The 20,579-nt window shown below is 42.0% G+C and overlaps 1 protein-coding gene across 10 annotated transcripts in view; it reads right to left on the bottom strand.

The window, feature by feature from the left end:
• MAP7D2 (MAP7 domain containing 2) overlaps positions 1-18,894 on the bottom strand; it is a 92,197-nt gene extending 73,303 nt beyond the window's left edge. For 3 of the 10 annotated variants that reach the window (XM_074906220.1, XM_074906276.1, XM_074906285.1), the window contains exon 1: positions 18,719-18,891. In XM_074906220.1, coding sequence (XP_074762321.1) covers positions 18,719-18,761 — 43 coding nt within the window. In that variant the 5' untranslated portion in view covers positions 18,762-18,891. Of the gene's footprint in view, positions 1-18,718 lie in introns of all 10 variants that reach the window. The other 7 variants (XM_074906192.1, XM_074906201.1, XM_074906248.1 and 4 more) reach the window with 5 other exon arrangements.
• Positions 18,895-20,579: the final 1,685 nt, after the last annotated feature.

Raw genomic sequence — 20,579 nt, 5'->3', positions numbered from 1 at the left:
ATCAACAAGTTATATAATCAAAGCAAAACTCAAACCAAAACCTAAAATTCAATGATTTTTAGAATATTTTTTTTCTCCCCAAACCTAGTCCCAAATGCTTTGATTCACAGGAACCCATGTATACATGTTTACCTTACACAGACCTTTCTAAAACAGGGATGGGGAATTCTTATAACATCCATCCCCCATTTCCAATTACTATATTGCCAAAAGCTAAAACACCACAAACACTGTTTGCTTAAGCAGGATGTGTTGTAACCACAGTGGTCAAAGGTTATAGTGATGTACAGTATATATGGAGCGGTAATACTATTTATGATTAAACAAGCTTCTATTTCAGAGACAGAGAAGCAACTGTGTGCCATATTTTTTAGGACACAACAATGTATCTGTTAAGAGTATCCTATGAAATCTGCCTGCCTTCTTAAATGAAGAAGACATTTAAATGCAGTGATAAGTGGTTTGAATGAAGTCATTACCAGCAATCAACTCGGTGGTGTCAAACCAACAGCCTCCTGGTCGTATGCTGTCCACCATGCAAGTCACACAGATCATAAGCAGGTTTTCCTTGACTAGATGGGCATCTCAAGTCACACCCGGGGAAGGCCATCAGCGTACTGAGGAAGACAGCAGCTTGAAAGAAACTGCTGCCACTGGAAAAGTCCCATGGACTCCATCTGTGTGAGTTAGCAAAAGGTTTCTGAGAAAGGACAAGGCTGAGTGGAAGCTCCATGATTTGCTAGCCAGCAGCATCCTGCAGAGGGGAAAATGTCAGAGCAGACTGGCACTTAACCTTTGCAACGTGAATGATAAACCTGACTTGTAAACAGCACCCGGCTACCTGTCCACAGAACACTGGCAGCAGGTTCAACCCAGTGTACATACAGGAGGAGGGATAACCAGACCTTCTATGCCTCTCAAGCATGACTGAAAGCCTGACCAGCAAGGATTAAATTGACTGCTACAACTGTCAGCATCTCATGAAGAGTGGATGGTGGCTCACAAATTTTCTCAGATACATAGCACTCCATTAGGACAGCTACAGCATCTCCAGTGTACTAGGGAGGGTGAGATTCACCCTAAACTTCAATTGCCCGAGTAAAGAGACACCCAACTCTGAGCTATAAGCTCTCAGCTTCCCTCTCACTCACTTGCTGAAGAGCAAGGGTACTTCGAGGACCCACCACCTCCTCCTGAGGAAGGAATTTAGAAGTGCCTATTCCACTCTACTTAAAGAGAGCCCAAGACAACCAGGGCAGCCAGAAGTCAGATGAACTCTTGCAGAGAATCTAATCATGCCCAGTAATACTATTTGTGCACTCTCCTACCAGGGAGGCATTAGGGTGCATACAGAGAATGGGAAGATTTTCTACAGGTGTTTTCAAAATACCACCTGTCTTCATCTGCCTGCTTACTAACAACTGAAAACTGACACCGCAGATAAATCTGCCCGCACTGCTATTATATGTAATATTGGGGGGGGGAAAATCTCAAAATTCTACATTTTTATTGATAACAAAGGAAGAACATTAGGCAGAACACAGATCCCTCCAGGGAAGGGATATTTAATGATGAATTTCCAGCAAAGTATCAAAGACTTCTAAAAGAACACACTAAAACCAGGATTTCCAACAGACTAGGCTATATAAAGCTCATATTTTTCAGTTCCTTTATACATGACTACATCCTGCATCACCAGCCTTTGGGTTCCTGAACAAAGGCAGTGTTCCTTCGCTGTCAGAACAGCCCTTGAGGATACGAAAGGACAGTATAACAAAGCTTTGAGAAGGATGGAAAAAAACCCAGCTAAAGCATCTTAGCACACAAACCAAAGTATTAGGCACTTAATATCACAATTATCTCCTTGGACTGCTAAAGACATGAAACAGCCTCAAAACCTATTTCAGCAAAACTGAAACATTTAACAAGCAGAATGCCTACAATAGATGAAGAGAACCTAGTTCTTGATTTAACACTGACAAATCTGCACTTGACGACATCTTCTTTGCCTGTGACAAACCTGTGTAAATGCTCATTAGCAGGCACCATTTCCCAGGAAAGCATTTTCAACAAATTAACACAGTAATGGCTCCAGCTTTCCAATATATACTTTCAGGTTCAGCACTTGCTGAAGCTGAACACTCAGAACAGCGTGAAATAGACAGCACTCACGCCCTGTTAACCTCAGAGATAAGAAATAAACCCGGGGAGAGCTCAAGGTTTTCATAGTTTAATGAAAGCACAGCAAGAGTGATGCTTGAAAAAGGTCACTAGGAAACAACAGCAGTGCAGTAATGCTAACATAAACGGCTCGACCTTTATTTAATCTTAATCCCGTTACCCTTTTTCCCATCATGACAATAAATCCCAATGAACCAAAGGGATGTATGCTATTTTCTTCCTGTGACTATGTGTAAAAGAATTCTACGAGAAGTACAAGTAAATACAGGACACTTGCAAATTCTTTTATATATATATATATATATATATGCACAAAATCTGCAAAAGTTAAATCTCTTACCAGAGGACAAAAAATAAAAAAAATGTAAGAATAAAGAAATAGCCTTACTGAACTGCATTTTTCTTTCTGTTGACATGCAGGATTAAAGATTTTTAAGTCAACACATCCAGTAGATGTTCTGGCATACAAACTCATACACTGATTTTTTTCTAGGATCATGTAACAGAAGCAGGATGCTCCTTTTAAAAAATTATTTCATAAAAGCAGAGATTTGACTAAAGATAAAAATCAATATGCAAACGCCTTATTTTTCCACACTTATAAATAAATATGTAACAGGACCACGAGGACAATCTATGAGTTGCTTGTTGAGCATGTCCAAAGAAGGGCAACAAAGCTGGTGCAGGGTCTGGAGCACAGGTCATACGAGGACTGGCTGAACAAACTGGGGGTGTTTAGTCTGGAGAAGAGGAGGCTGAGAGGAGACCTCATCGCCCTCTACAGCTCCCTGAAAGGAGGTTGCAGAGAGCTGGGGATGAGCCTCTTTAACCAGGTATTAAGTGGTAGGACAAGCAGTAATGGCCTCAAATTGCACCAGGGAAGGTTTAGACTAGGTATTAGGAAGCATTTCTTTCCAGAAGGGGTTGTCAGGCATTGGAATGGGCTGCCCAGGGAGGAGGTGGAGTCCCCATCCCTGGAGGTGTTTAAGAGTCAGGTCAACATAGTGCTGAGGGATATGGTGTAGTTGGGAACTGTCAGTGTGAGGTTAATGGTTGGACTGGATGATCTTCAAGGTCTTTGCCAGCCTAGACAATTCTGTGATTCTGTAATGGCATTTCTTCACAAAATAAGAATATATATGGACCCTGTTTATTCTTTAATTAATGTATACCATTCTTTATTAAGCATGGTTTTGCTCAATTTTAGCCAAGTGTCTGGAATGCAAAAATCCTCTTCCATGAAATATTAGCAGATACCTTTTGATAAGTAACTCTTCAAGAATGGCAGAAACAGCTGGAGAAAAAAGCAATTTCATCAGAGAAAGATAATTCCCACATCCTGCACTATTCATGAGCGCCAAGTTTGCCCATGCCCTGTGCTTCTAGGATGATTTCTCCACTCTGCATAGACATCTGCACACTATCTTCCTATTAACTAAGTAGTAGGAGGCAGGATCTATTAAAAATAAAAGTATTTGCAAAAACTGTAGTTGAGAGTGGATTTTACAGCAGGTCTTTTGTCACTTATGAATGTTAAAAAGAGGGAACAGGAATGCCCTCTTCTCACCATTTTGTCTTTGGCCTTCATTTTACACTTGACATAAAGAGGTATTGCTCAAAAAAACAGATCCCTCGAGATTTTTTCCATGCAAACTATAGCTATTCATAAAAGAAGTTCAATCCTCCTAACCACAGAGAAGACAAACTTCTGAGGCAAGAAAAAACTGTATTAATATCTCCAAATGAACAACCTTTACCTGTCTTAATACATTGAATCAGCTTTTGGAAAGCATTATAAAAATGTTATTAGCAACAGCAAAAGCTGTTTTTGCAACAGTTGAGGAGAGAGGATAGCTGCAGAAATAGTACACAGGCAAGATTAAAATTTGAGAAATTTAGGTTATAGTTCCATGCTTTACCCATGGTATCCCAGTATCTTAAAAAAGTAATAACATAGTCTTAATCCTCTTGTAAGAAGCATGCTAGATAATGCACTACAAAACATTAACTGGTTCAATGCTTGTTTATTCCTCCATAATGTTTCAGAGCTTTGACACTAAAATGATGAGCTTTTTTCTTGCTTTTAAGCCAACATCTCTAAAAACAAAACACACCCACCTGCTTTCCAATGTCTTCTCTCCACCCCCCTCTTTTTTTTTTTTTTATTCAAGCAAACTGAAAAGCTCTATATCCTTCTAGGGGATCAAGTCACAATCACCAATTAGGAAACGTATCTTCATTGCAAAACTCAAATCCCACTAAGTAAGCTAAGCAGAAAAGGAAACATCAGAGCAAATATCGCGAGTTAGTGACTTCAACTAATAATGATTTTTTACAGTATAGTACTCAATCTGGGAGAAAAAAAAAAATCAGAGCATCATGAAAAGGCTTAGGTAAAACAATATCAATTGATCATTATTGGTAACATAAACATAGTTACAGTTATGTCTTGGTACCATCAGCTACATAAAAGAACATGCTACATGTAAATAAGCATTCCCTTTTCTGTACTTCCCCCCACAACAAAACATCAGTGTGGGTTTCCTACCATTTTCCCCTCGCTGACACTGTTCTTCAGAGAACAGGCAGCTGCACAGAAAAATCACTAAATAATTTGGCAGAACTTGCCCATGTATATCTGAAGCAGAGATTTTGTTTGCTCAGAACCTAAAAGCTCCTACAGAAAAACAAAGAGCAAATGGACTCCTTCCTTACTACTGACATCAAATCTGTCAATGCTCTGCATGCTACCTCAACCATGGTTTGTGTTGGTCATCATTAAGGCTTCCATAGCGTTAACAACAGGCATAAAACGAATAATACTAATATTTTGCACAAAATATTCCAAATACAGAGAAGGTTTTTGAAACTCAAAGCTTTCCACAATTGCAACAAGTTGAGGCTAACCTCACACTGCCTCACTGCTGTTTATACTGTCTCCCCAGCATAAGGCTCATTTGCAAGACATGTGGATGCTCAGTATCCCAGCTTTGAACTGTAGATACCCCACCTTCTCACCTCCTTGAAATCAAGTCAAAGATGTGCCTTTATTGTGGTTAAAGTTTCTTCCCCTATCACCTTCCCTAACCAATCAGGACCCCAAGGGAGGCAACCACCTTCAGCTTTATGTTCCTTCTAGAGCTTCTAAAAAAAACAACAAAAAAAACAAACAACCAAAACCAAACCAAAACAAAAACCGCCAGCTGCACACTCATTACTTGCAACTCTTTCTGCAGTGGACTGTTTTCACTATCCCTGCTAACATACACCTCCCTGTAGTCTACCCCCTGCCTCCACACACATGTATGAGGACACAGTTTAAAATACTTTTGCAAACTTCCCCTCCCCACACACATTTGTCTACTACTCTCACTCTGTCAAATGAAACTGCTACACACCTTTCAGCAAGCTATAATTTAAAAAATGAGACATGAAACTAGTAAGGGAAATCTCCCAACTTACTCGATAGCTTACCGTATCTGCTTGGATTAACTTTCCATCTCCCACATGTGTCTGTGCTTCACAGAAAAAACCTCACTCCTTCTGTTGGCAGTTTGCTGTTCTGCCAATCATTTTAAAAAGCACATGCCCTCATGTTACAAACGAAGTGTTAAAAGAGCTGCTACTTCTCTATATTTAGCAGGCAATCTGTGTAGGAGATAAAAATACATACTATTTTGAAAGGCAAAAAACTTTTAAGGATATTTTACACAATACTCAAAACAGAACCTTAAATTTTCCCCCCTTTTATTTACACTGTTGTGAACTTTTCGTCAAGAGGAATAAAACAAGGCTAAATATGAACAATAATTTTATAATGATTTTAAAAAGCTCTCAGTTCTGAAACTAAGCAGTTGTACATGGCCTTATATATTCCCTTCTCTTCAAATGCACTGAAAAAACTTGCCCTTGGGCACATAAGGCTCTGACAGCGGGTTCCAGTTACAGCTCCCGATGGGAAGCACATATCAGCTAAGTAAGAGAAAAGGTGTTTTTTCAGGTAACTATTGTATATCTCTAACTTCGTAACTTAAATCCCAAAACACTGAAGGACAGCATGGATGTGCTAGGAATAGATCTGATATTTGGTGATGCTGTATGTGGCAGCAGGATCTCTTCTACTCTCCTAACCCTAAAATCCTCCATAAAACTCTCACAAAAAAACAGCGAAGCTGCTACTGCCTTAGTGATACAATACACTTGACACTGTTAAATTCCTTTCTACTAAAGAAATGGTAGAAGCCTATACCAGCAGAGTCCCAATGTGCAGAGCCCATGCAAAAAGAGCCACAGCAACATGCTTGCCTGTTGCAGTTTAGCTCCAGATGTGCCCACAGTCTGGTGCTGTATATCCCACCACATTCAGAACTAAAAATCCAACGCTTGCCAACAGGCATTATGGCTGACATTTTTACTTCTTCCAGGAAGCTTGCATTTGACATTTCTCCCTGACAAAGGCGGCTCTCAAAGCAAGGAAAGAGGAGACTGTATCACGTTTTTCATGGAAGCTAACCAGTAGTGTCATTTATCTCTTCGTTCACTATACAGTGCGAACAAGTGAAAAATCTAGGTAACAAATCAACTGCAGTATATAAAACAAGAGCCATGTCTACTTAAATGTACTTACTGCATTTAGAAATTGATAAATATCTAGCAATTACTGTGAGAAACTGCATTCAAAAATATAGTAGCTACAGCATTTACAACAAGAAATTGAAAACTGCATACAATGATACTGTATGTCAGTGATTCTCTCTTGGCTAAGTTACTTTTAAAAATCATGGAAGTATGCATCCTGGATCAAAACATACTGACAAGAAAGATATGTCAAAAAGGTGGGGGTTTTTTTCTTTATTTACATCAGTTTTATTTTCTTTTACTAATCTGGAAGTCTGCCATTACAACTTAAGCACAAAAAACCAAAACCCATCAGCAGTAATACTAGCACAGCAGCAGTTGCTTATTCCACACTTTGTTCTATATCTCAAGAGATCAGTCTTAATTTCATCTAGTCAATACTTCTTGAAATATAATAGCAGTATTCACCCTGCAAATTCAGGAATCATACTGGAATACTTTTCAAAGTAAATCAAACATCTGAAATTTTATTCTTTCCTTCTTGACTAACATTTATCTAGAACCTGCACCAAGTTGAACAGAACCACCCTGAGCAGCAGCTGCCACAATGCAGCACACCTATAGCGAAGTAAAACAGCACAGGTGCTGCATCCCAATATAAAAGGCTGGGTCACAACATCCCGTGCCTCTGTAAGAACAGGAATTCTCTGCTGCCAAAGGAGCCTCAAGGCTCCCACATCCACTTACCATATTGTTTTCTCCTCTCTGCTTCTACATGAAATGAACCAGGATGCAGTTGCTCCTTCTCCAGATCGATGGGCAAGAAAGCTTGCTTGTTTGGACTGTAACTGGTTGGTCTAATAAAAAGGAGGTTATCTGTCCACAAACCTTGCTTCACTGGAAAGATACGTTCCTCAGATGTAGCATTATTAGCAGAAGGCAGCTGACTATAGAGCTCCATGCCAGGATTGATTAGACACAGACTAACTGTGGTCAGATCAAAGTTCAGGACACACCTGTACAAGGAAAGGCCTTTGTTTGGTAGTGGCAACACAAAGTAGTTCTGCTGAATACAGAACACTGTATCACCATTGCGACCAGAATAAAAGTCGGCACTTGCACAAAAATCCGGCACTCTTCTTCCAGAATTGTTTCACATGTAGATACAAATCAAAAGATAAGAGTCAGGGCTTGAAAAACCTGCCTACCCACAGCAAGTGAAAAGGAGAGGGATGAGTAGGTTGAGTTGGCTTAAGTAACAAACCAGTAAATATTTTGGGAGGGAAGAGGAGGAGTCAGAGTTGCAAGCAAAAGTCTCGTTCCCTCCTGTGCATGTAAGTGGAAAGCTTGGAAAAAAGAAGAACAGGTCTATGCACACACAAGAAGGATGGCCTTCCTCTATGCTGAACTGACAACAACAAGAGGAATGGATTCATCTGGGGTAACAGGCAATAGCAAAACAAAAATTACACGTATGCTGTCACAAACAGCCAAGCATACCCACCCTTCTTTAGCTCACTGAGAAGAATTAAAACTACCAACCAACAACAACAACAAAGAAAAATCAGTAGAAAATTGAGCATCCAAACTTCTTACATGAGAACACAAATGGTATTTGAAATTAAGTTCTCTCAAGCAAGCAAACATTTTGGTATTGTTTCTGTCCATAGGCAAGAGGACTAAGAAACATTCTTGGTTTTGCTTCTGGTACCTTTTTACTGATGCACTGAACATTTCTGAACAAAAAGGAGAAAGTCAACCACCACCAGAAAATTAAGAGATTCTTGTGCCAAATGAAACATGTGAAGACTTGAGGGCAGATACTTTAGTATAATGTGCTTGGGTAGATGCAGAACCAGGAGCCAAATCATGCACCACCTTACCAAAGCAGTGCTAGCTGATGCACACTGAAAGAAATTTTTCTCTCTACAAACCAAACACCATCAGCCCTTATAAGTTTGTGTAAACTACATCAAATTCAATTCCCAGAGACCCCAAACTGTATATTCAGTGGTTGTCATTCAAGCTCTACCAACAAATTATTTATTTTACTGTTCCCTAAAAATAGTACTTAGCACCTGCCAGACAATGCTGAAACCACTTTTTAACTGAATGACACTGAAGAACTACAAACTGGGTTTATTCTGGCAAAGCATGAAATAACAGAATAGAACATATAGCTGGAAACAAAACGTGAGGGCTGAATGCATTCAAATCTAGTTGGAGTTAAAGCTAGCTTTTAACTGCTGAACAGTTCTTCCTATATCTTTAACAGTTTTCTTTCTTGGAACTTTTCAGCTATCCAGTTTTATGAAGGACTGTACCATATAACCAGCCTGAAATGCTGCTTCACAGAATCAGCTCCAGCAGTTCTCAGCCATTGGGAATGAAGGTCAGAATTAAAAAATTACATCTTCCAAGCACTACCTTATGTAGGAGTTTTCATCAGTTTCTCAAGATGTGTGCATCACCAGGAGATATCTGGACTCAGTCAAAATAGACCTTAGAAAACCATCTTGAGGACTTCTGCCCCTCTGCTTCTCTGAATCTGTAACTTAGGGAAGCAGAACATACTGTAACACGTGTTAACCAATAGCTGCTGTAAAGACTAGGAAAACATTCCTCAGTCTATTTGTTTCCTTGTTACCTTCAGTTTTCAAAGAGCTCATTGATATGGTGATTCTCCATTTCTGAACAGTAATGCCTGAAGCAGAGGTTAAATAGCATGGAATGCATTTTCTTTTCCTTTCCACCTTTTTCCTCTTCCCAGTCTACCTGCCTTCCCTGCAGCTGCCACAAGAAAAATTTAAGAGCTACTTTAGCCCTCTGGGCTCCCACTGCAGGAGGCAGGTGGGCTGGTGAGAGGTCGATTCCTGCCAGAGCCCATCTGATGGGCCCAGCCTCCTCCTTGGCATCACACTTTTCTCTCTCTCTCCACTGCTAAGACTGGATGGAGCAGGGTGAGCAGGGTGAGCTCTGCTGGAGCACAGAGAGCAAAAATCAATTACTGCACTGAGTGTAATTGCGAAGCTGGAGTGAGGAGCAGGCTAGAGCATGGAAATATACATAGAAATATATATAGACGGAAGATATCTAAGTCTTCTGGATACACCTCTAGCTCCCGGAACTGTAATTTGTGGGACACCAGGAAGCATACCATATGCTTGCTGTGATCTTATGCCCTACCCTCAATGTCTTCTAGTCACAGGAGAAATCAGAGCAGTGATGGAGACCTGTTGCTTTGATTAAAATGGCCATCCTTATGACCCTGTGGGCGGGGGCAAGCGGATCAGAATGGTGAAGTACGAAAACAGCCTTAGAGAGAAAAATAAAAAGCCAACTTATAAAAATCCAAGAGTTAACCTAGTAGGATGTCAGTTTATCAACAGCATAGGCGCACCATTATCAGCAAGTAGGCAAGAGAAGATCTATGCATTGCAGGGGTTTTCCATCAACAGAGAACTCAGTTGTCTTCTAGGAACAATACTGTGCTATTTTAAACACCTTTTGGGCTCCTACTTGGCCTGTAAGCTTGTCACTATGCTTTAGGGAGCATTCATTGCAAGGAACCTTGGTTGCATGAAGATCTCCTTTAGTTTTCAGCATTACAAACCGAGCAGTCATGACAAAAATTGGATTTGAAAGTGGACGTGCTTGTACTGTGTAACATGACTTTCAGTTCCATTCACACATCACTTAGACAACTTCATCACAGATTAACTATATTAGATTCAAAGACAGGCTACCTATTCTTTTTAAGACACCCTTTGACAGCATGAGACTTAAAGGAAGACTAGATACAAGCAGTGACTATGGTATAAGAACAGATACTACAAAATCTCAGAGCAGAAAAAAAAACCAAATCGGAGGAAAAAATATTGGCTGAGGAGGGGGGGGAATGCAGAACTGCCCTTAGATTATAAAAACTGTTATGAAAAACACACCCTTCCCATTATCTGTAAATGCCTCAAATAATATTAATAATCTGTGCAGTTACTTGTTTCAGATTTTCTTTCAGTTCTGTAAATTGATAATGCCACAGAAATCCAACCTTTCTGCATAATACTTTCTATAAACAATCCCTCTCCTATGCATCACTCAAGCATTTTCATTCATGCCATAACCTGGCCTCAAAGAGCCATGAAACAACACATCCTGGACCACAATCCTGCAATCCAGCATCCTCATCCAGAACCTCATCAAGAAAACGATTTATGTCAGAGGAAGGCCACCCATTTATTTCATTGCACCATTAAACCACTTCTTATGACTATTGAAAATTGCCATGTCCACTTAGAACCACAGCACTTAGTGCTACTAAACCCAGGAAACATAATGTAAATACACACATCTATTGATAGACCATTAAGCATATGGGGAAAAGATGACCTGTGGCTGAAGCACAGTACTGGAAGTCAGGAAACTAAAAGTAAAGCCCTACTCCACTCCCTCTTCCCTTTAGGACACGGAAAGGAGAACCAGTGCATCCATCATTTATTCTAGAAGCCATAACTGGCTTACTGTTTATTAACATTTTAAGAGCCCAAACAGCAGGTTTTCAGTCCTCTCCCTGAGGTCTCTTTTCCCTGACACAAAGTGGGTCTGTACACACACTGAGGTGCCACATTCAACAAAAACAAGGGAATGAAAATGAGTGGTGAGAGCAGGCAACTCACCAGCAACAGGAAAAGGAAAGCACTTCCCATTAGCTGATACCACCCTCCCGAGGGAAGGGAAATTAAACCCCTTTGCTTAAAATATGTAAAATCACAGTAATGAAGCGTGGGTAAACACAGCAATATCATCCTATTTTCCCTTCTGGGATAAAAGGCCCTTCTGTGACTTGTCATGTAGCCAGTTTAGTAATATGATTTTTTCTTTTTTTTTTTTACATATGACTGGATTTTTTTTAGAAGTAAGGTTTATTTTACTTACAATATAATTGTATATTGAAGTTTATTTCAACTCAATAATCAAGGCTAGTTTATTCAGCCTGGAGTACTCTTCAAACTATCACTTGATTTACTGCTGAAGTGAAAAAGCAGCAGTGCTCTCCCTGGCTAGGCAAGGGAAGACCCCTGCAGCACTCTTGCTGTAGTTAAACTCAGGCATGTCACATCGCCTTTGGAAAATTTGTATCTGTCTTTTCTGATCAAAGCCACATAAAGAGTTTCAGTATACCACCACACCTACAACCAAAATTAATTGCAAACTACAAATACATGAATGAACATTTTGCTGAAATAAAGAAGAGTTCTGCTAGCTTCTGCTTGGCATAAGACAAATAATTTGATAATTCATACAGATTGAACCAAGCAAGGCATACCTCCAGATCTTACCTAATTGAAACAAAACCACAATACGTCCTCCAGCATCTGGCATTAAAACACACAAACCAATCAGCTATACTAGTGTTACTACTATTTTCTTGAAGATTTTTTGAGATGCTTCTACAGTTGCATCCACAAACAGATACACAGTATTTTTTATCCAATGCATCCTTTTCCATCCTATCAAAACCTCAAGTAGAAGTGATAAATTCTAGAGCCTCATTTTATTCATTAAAATCACTGCTAGGAAAAACTAAGAGAAATTATTCAACAAAGAAAAGTAGCTCTATGAAGCTTCACAATGCTTTATTATTCTAAAATGGTCGGATGCACAGTTCACCAGTGATGGTGCTAAGGTTATGGCACATAAAATCCATTTTTCTGCAAGTAGACACATTAATGTGTGCACGAGGCCAACAGGCAACCAGCTCTGGTGTGAAGTACCAACTCAGAAGGCACCCCAGACTAAAACGCTCATCATATCAAACCAAGTTAATACATATCCAGTGGACTGGTCCTCTTGGAAGGCAAATGCAAGCACATAGGAAGGACTTTACAAAGCAACAGATGTAATTATTAGTGAAGGAGTTGACTTCAAAAGCTTGAACAATTCATCTATTTCCGTACTCAAAGTCCAGGAAAAGAAGAGTTTTCAGATTTTTCACACATCAGAAAAAGAATCCGAATGCCCAAGATTGCACCAAATACGTATTTACTCTTGTAATGGAAAACAGAAAGTACAAGAAGTTAAATATTGTATGATGCACAGGAACAATCTGTTTTGTTAAATCGCCACAAGAAATTCAGCTCAACGTTGTGTTTTTCAAATTATTTCAATGATAAAAGCACATATGTGTAACACTGGAACACAAAAAGCTGCAGTTTCCATATTGTAAAAGAATTAATTTAACAACAGTGAAACATTAATAAGAAAAGTTTGCTACTGGCACCTTTATTTTTGCCAAGAAAAGCAGTATGAAACCACAGTGAAAGAATAAACTTTGGCACACTGAGAAACAAACAGTTTAGATTAAAGCAAAATTACTTCAAAGCAAACAGCTATCACAACGCAACCGTGCAAACCCTGCACAACATCAGGAATTCTCCTAGTCATGACTGCTTCAGACATTCTCACTGAAAAGAGGCTAAAAACCCAAGAGGAGCCTACCTGCTACATAACTGAAATTTATGCAAGGATCACAGAAATCCTTTATCAATCTCAGCAAAGCAGACGTTTGTCTGTAGCACCTTAATACCAAGAATGATCAGCTTCCTCTTGATCAAAGGAAAACAGACACAAACACATGAAAGCACTAGCAAAAACTGCCAGATATTTGAGTGCAAAAGAGAAACTGATGCCCCAGAATTTAGGGCAAAACATTTCCACACAGTTTGGTAAGCAAAAATGATATACGCAAATAATACAGAAAATGAAAACAAGTACATACTTCACAAGACTTCATATCACAGAAGAGACAGATATTAACAGCTAAAGCAAAGTGTAACTCCGGTGGATGATTCATCTAATGGTCACATCTTAGTTTCATTTTCTTCCTGTAACTAACAGGCACGTTAACATATTAATTCATTACATCTGCAGAAAGCCTAAAATGTATATACATGCACAGAACACACAAGACAATTCAAAAGCAGAAGCAATTCTGTAGGAAACATTTTGATTACTATAACTGCAACAAGATGTACTTTACTAACATCCTTAGAACATCCAGACCTGCAGAGTGCAGGGTGTTATGAGTTTTACGATCTTGACGGTTTAGTGATACAATTGAATAAAAAAAAAAGTACATTATTTGAATGACAGGCACAAAGTCTGGCAGATGTGTTATACAGTACTTTAAATAAGATAATAACCTTTTCTTCCCTTTTAATGGTTAGATAGATTTCCACTTTGTGAAACCCACTTACCTCTTACCTTTACACCCCCATACTTCATCATTCATCACTGTAGAGATAGAATACAGTGAAAGGTATTTCTAAATATCTATCTAAAGTCAGTCCAGGGTAATATGCTGTAAAATATCTCCGTGCTTAACCAAGATTTCAAGTCACTTTCTTCACTGGGTAAGCTGCTTGAACACAAGTATATTGGGAAAACTAACACATATGATGCTCTTACATGTACTAATTCCAGCCACAAAAACTACACAGGTAATATATATCGACTTGTAACGGAAATACCAAACACAAGTCAATTACAGCAAAATAACTCTGATAGTATCTAAATGTCATAAACCATGCAGGTTAAAAAAAAAAATAAATCGATTGCAGTACTGAAAGAACTTTCCTTTTGATTAGTGCAATAACCTTGGCTGAGTTACAGCATTACTGCTTCCATTATTTAAGCATATAATCCAGATTTTCCCCCTCAGTCAGTAGGAGATATTCACAAGAAAGTTAAATTTGTCTGTGTAAAACAGGTGTATTTAGCATACTTACTGACCCGAATCACTGGACCACAGTACACTGATTGCCAAGTATAACCTGTCACACACACATCACCTGAAAGGTAACTAGATCAAAGACGACCTAGAAGATACACAGAGCTCAAACAACCCAAAGTTATCAGGCTGAGAACTCTGAGAGCCAATTAAAGGAGGAAGATGGAAGCAGGCAGGTGGCAATTGAGCTGGTTGATACTCAGCACAGTTAGCATTCCCATAATTTGCATTAGTTTCCTGATCAGCTGTATGTTCCCCCAACCTGTATGATCCAGTTATTTATAAAAATTCTATACAAACAATACTTTAAAAAAACAAAACAACATAACACATAAGTGGATATAGAACTTAAACTGAGAATAACTGCTTCTAGGATCTGCTCAGCAGCTTCAGCCAGTCATAAATGAAGGGCTGAAAACTGCAATTCCCTATTAGAGAGGGGGTGCAAAAACCAGGTTTCATGAGGAGTGGTCAAGATAACTGGAACAGAGAAGAGCCAAACAAGCTACACAACAATACCGACACTGGGACCTTCTGACAGAGGTGAACACACAAGAAGGCAGTAAGATTTTTTTTTTTAATCACCTAAACATTATTAAACCATAATTAAACAGAATTAAAAGCCCTGCTCATACAAATGCATTTTAAGGCTACAGAAAAGTAAGTGAATGATAGATGTGGGTAACATTTTAAAAGTATTTCCCCTGTCGGTTTTGCTCCACACACATTAAAAGACCAATAACTAAGAAAGCTGTAATTGCATTTTATTTATTCATGAGACAAGATGTGCCTTACTACATAAACCTTCATACAATATCAACATGCAGGATATATCATTTCATTTACATTAAATATGTACATGCTCCTTCAACTAGCATGTCTAGAAATAATTACCTAATATTAAAAAAAGCATCCCTAATGCATTTCCACTGCTATGGATACACCAGTCATCAAAGCAGCTGTAGGTATGTGACACTACATAATGGTGTCTTAAAACACTACAGCTTTCAGATGATTCACTTTCCTAAAATGCATATTTCAAGCAACATACCTTCCTTTTATTTCTGCAATTTTAGAATTCAAAGGCATGGGTTTGGTTTTTTTTTTTCCACTGCAATTTAATGAAACAGTTGGAAAGGGATCTGACTTTTTTTTTTTTTGAAAGGACAGAAGTAAAGCCTGTCAGTGTTACGATATTTTAAGTAATAAAGCAATAACCTTGAGAGGATGTAGTGTACTTAACTGCTCTGAACTAAACCCTATACTTGCAAATGGTAACGTCACATGAATTAACCTTGCAATAAACAAGCTTGAATGTCCACATATGAGAGAAAATAATATACTACAAAAAAAGAGTGTAAGTATACTTTCTTCACATCATTTTTGCCAATAAGAAATCAATTGAAAAAGCACTGCTATCAAGAAAAACCCACACAGCATTTTTTAAAGAAATACACACATGAACTTTCACACAAACTGTTTTTGTGATACACAGCCTAAGTTGGCACAACACAGTCTTTTCTTAAATACTTTAAGGGCTGACCAACTTTTCTCTAAGGAAGAATATATTTTGCTCTGAAAAACCGAAGTGTTCAGCATTTTAAGCTCTCAGAATATACATTAAGCAAATTTCACTGGGAAGCAAAAGTGAAGACATTCAATACTCACCAGCTTGTCCTTCAAATCCTATTTGGTCATTACCATTACTACAGCAGCAATAATGCCTACGTTTTGGTCACCTAATGCCCTCCCTGACGAAAAGATTCCTGCAGTGTCTTCTCAGGCTGTAGCATCTCTATTATTTGCCACATGCCTTTGATTTTTGACAAAGGGCTCTGCAAAAACTATTTGCTTGTGCCACAGAGTTTTCTACTTTTTGCAGAATTATAACCCACTGAACAACAGTCTCTTCCCTAACAGTCAAGAGATGCAGATACCTTCCCTTACCGTGGCTTCTTTGTTACAGCTTGATCTGGGCAGTCTGAAGTAATGGACAAGCTAAATCTGGTGCCTCACTTTCACTGCCATCCTAGTGATACCTTCAGCACTGGAGGACACCAGCGACCAAAACTCAGGTGCTATCAGAGAACTACAAAGTTTGGGAAGGGGGAAGGTTGCTGCAGCCATCACCCGCTGCTGGGGCAGCACACTTCTAGGGGGCAACACAGTGGGAAGAACATTTAACTTTAGAACAACAAGATTAGATTCATTCTATCCCTATGAACAAGATGAGGACTCCAAGACCAAGATGTACATACAAACATGTGAATTGAAAGAGCATCATTTCCACATCCATGTAAACAATTTGCATTAGTAGCTGTTGTGCTTGCTACAAAATTGATAATTGTGTCCCAGTAAAAGCTCATTCTCTGCTGTAAGAGATCCAAATCCCATCCACATTGCTGTCTGTAACCACACACACAATCTTCCACACCTATTACCTTTCACATCTATTATCTTCTAGCAGCCAAGTCAAATTAACAGAGTTGACTGAGACCACTATATTCGGCTGTGCTTGGGCATTAGTGTTCAAGTGTCAATGCTTGACCACAAGTGATTACACTTGTTTGTTTGATATCATCTTTAATTATACCACATGCTGCCTTTTCTATGGATTCTCAATCTCATACAGGGTGAAAAATAGATGATGTCCTGATCTATATAATGAGCAAAGCCTTTTTGCAACATTTGCCTCTGAAGTTAGAAAGTATAAAATAGGAAAATACAAAAAATAAAACATCTGGAAAGAGTACAAGTGAATATTGGGCAGATTTCCTTAAGCTTTAGAAAGATGACATAAAAAAAGTCACAAATATAAATTTTGAGCATTAATATTTCTCCCTTCTCTTTCATGTGAAACATGAAAAAATGGAGACCCATGACCTAGAAGTGCTTAGCTGCTTAACTGCAACTGCTTACAGCAGAAGCTGTGACTGCTGGGCACAGGAGGAAGGCAACGAACAGCAACCACAGGCATTCCCAACTCCCTCCTTGGCTCCCCACACAGGGTTACCTCAGAAAAGTCAAAGACTCGGATTCATCTTCCCACTCCATAAATCTGGGATACTACTACTTCCTTATCTCCCAAAGAAATCGCAAAGCTACTTTTAGAAACTACAGTGGCTGAGGACAAGAGGAAAACTAATTCCCTCTTACACCCCGGGTTTAGATGGTTTGCCATCCACAAAGCAAAGCCCCATATCAGATAATTAAGGTAACAGTATAATGAGCAGCTGCCTAACACCTTAATCACCGCTCACCTCACAGTTCGAACCAGGGAGAGGTTGTGAAGAAAAAGCCACCAGACCCACCCTAACACCTACACCGAGGCCAGGAGCTAAGGTCACAACCACCATCCTTGGCCCGATCAGGTGCTGGGGGAGTTGATCCCATGCCACATACAACTCCACACACCCTTTTCGTCTTCAGAAATTATAAGTTACGTTCACCGAGCAACGAGGAGGAACCTTAACCGGAGCCATGCCTATACAAGGGCTCAGAGGTGTTCACGCTCGATACCAGCTCAACCAGTTTGCTGCCCGGGTTGGTTAACCAGCACAGACAGGCCCAGGCACCGCTGAAAATTAGGTTTCTAAATCGTTCCCTCCCCGCTCTCCACTTCGGGGCAAAACCAAGCTGCCGCCCTCCCCGGCAGCACCGCCGGCGGTCGGGGAAATCGCGGCGGCACACGCGGCTGCCGGCCGAGCCCGACCTGCCGCACAAAAGCCACCTCATGGCAAACACCTCCCGCACCACAAAGGCGGCGCCAGCGGAGGGGCACGCCGGGGGCCTCGGGCGAGACTCGCTGTGTGCCCCCCCCCCCCCCCCCCGAGCCGCCAACCGCCGGCACCCCCGCGGCTCCCGCCGAGGACAACGCGCCTCCTCCCTCCGCGGGGCCGGGGCCGCCCCCACCTCCGCGCCCCGCGGCGGACCCGGACCCGGCCCGAGATGGCGGCCGGACCCTCCCGCCGCCGCCTGCTCAGCGCCGCGCCGACAAGCACCTGCCGGGCGGGCGGCGGAGTGACCCCCGCCCGCCTCCCCCCTGAGCTCCGGCAGCCCCGGCCCGGGGCGCGAAGGGACGGGACAGCGCCGGGGGCAGCTGAGGAAGGCGGGAGGGCAGGAGAGCCGCCGTTTTCTGGCACCTTGCGGGGCCGCAGCCTCATCCCCTACCTGTCGCCCGCGGGTAGCTGCGCGCAGCCCCCGGCTCCGCCATCTTCCTCGGACGGTGGCCACCGCCGCGTCCTGCCGCCGCCGGGGCTCCGCTCCGCTCCGCGGCGCCCAGCGGCCGCCGCACAGGCGCACTGCCCGCCCCGCGGCACCTGACACGGCGCGGCGGGTGGGGAGGAGCGGGAACGGGAGTGGGGCCGGGCACGGCAGCAGCCTGGTACCGCTCAGTGGCAGCTCCGCGCCCGGTGCCGCCTGCGCGGGGCGGGGCAGGGCAGCTTCCGCGCCCCCAGGTGCTGCCGCTGCCCCGCCCCGAGGCGCTGAGGGCGAGGGGAGGGGAGGGAAGGGAAGGGGGGTCCCGCCGGCAGCCCCTCGGTAGAGCCTCGCCCCACCCTGGCCCCTGCGGCAGCTGCGCCGGGCAGCGCGGCACCTCGGCCGGCGGGACGGGGAGGGCCGGGCCTGGCCTGGCCGCGGGGCGCCGCCGGTCCCGGTGGGGGGGGAAGGCCTGGCCCGCCGCCCGCTTGTCACTTCGCCCCGCCGGGCTGCGCTCCGTGAGACGAGGCGGCGCGGCCGGGCCTGTGCGCGGGTGACCCGGCACGTTTACTCGGTTTATCTCGGAGAGCCAGGCAACGTGCCCTCCGGCTTTCCGGCAGGTCCTGCCATTTTTCTCAGGTTTTTCCAGAATTTTCCACCCAGGAGGCTCCGTGCGCTGTTCACAGCTGCACCCCGCCTCGGTGGAACCGACGGTACCAGAGGAAGGCACAGCGTGTCCTCCTGGTCCGGCGGCTGCTCGCCATTCCCCCCAGGGCCATCCCCACGCACAGGCCTGCAAATGGCCCCGCAGCACCGTTCCATACTCGGGAGAGTCGTCTTTTATTCTCCTAAAAGTTTATATGCTAGAGGTCAAAAAAACCCTAGAAGTCTTAACACACAGCTTGCAGAGCTGTTTTTCTCCCACTTGCCTGTTTTGTGCTGTTGCTTTGACCATGTGGGGATGCCACAGCGGTACAGGAACATGCATGGCCTTGGGGCAGCTCCTGTTCCACCGCCTCGAAACCAGTTGCCAGAAGAGATGCCAAACACCTTATTGCCTCATCTTCAATGCCAGTTTACCAAAACTGAAATTTAAGATGTGTTTAAGCCTCCCACTCCCCATTCTTAGTCCGTCTGTTCTTTTTGTCTAGCAATTATATTTCCATTATATTCTTTAGCTGAAAATACAGACGATAGTCAATATAAGAGGGTGAAGGAGAGAAGTATTTACCGTTCATTTTTTTTGAGGGAAAAGCATTTGTTTTGGTATTCCTGATGTGTCTCCCAGTAAATAGCTATTTCTTTTCATGTGCAAATTACTCAGTGCGCTGGTCAATTTGTCTTCCCATCTATCCATTCAAGTGGTGTCCTCCTGTTTGGATTCACACACCTCGAAATTGAACTAGACAGATTGAGTTTTTGTTGGTGTGTATAGTAACAATTACTCCTAATGTTGCCTTATCAGTGAAAGACTTCATTTTTGTTATCACTCTGCCAAGTTTAAAAGTGTCAGTTGACACTTTTCATGTCAGCTGTTTCTCAGGGTAAACTGTCAAGGGACTGCACTTAAAATTATTCTACCTGTCTAAAGAAGAAATTGCGCTATTTTGCTCATGTTACAGAAGAAAAATCCTACTTGTTTTACTGTAGCTGTGCCTCCTGGTTTCCAGGGTCTCCTTTGGCAACAAAACCAAAAGAAGGAAGGCTCTCCTCTAACCTTAACTGATCTTTAGCCTACTGGTGCCTAACAAACACACGCGACAGAACAGCTGGTCTCTGTGCGAGTTACATGGGCTTAGTGCTGAGGGAAAGGAAACAGAGGATGTGTTTGCAG

The sequence above is a fragment of the Athene noctua genome, chromosome 1, assembly GCF_965140245.1.
Source record: "Athene noctua chromosome 1, bAthNoc1.hap1.1, whole genome shotgun sequence".
Lineage (NCBI taxonomy): Eukaryota > Metazoa > Chordata > Aves > Strigiformes > Strigidae > Athene > Athene noctua.
Note: the sequence above shows the minus strand (reverse complement) of the source record. Positions and strands in the feature narration are given on the sequence as shown.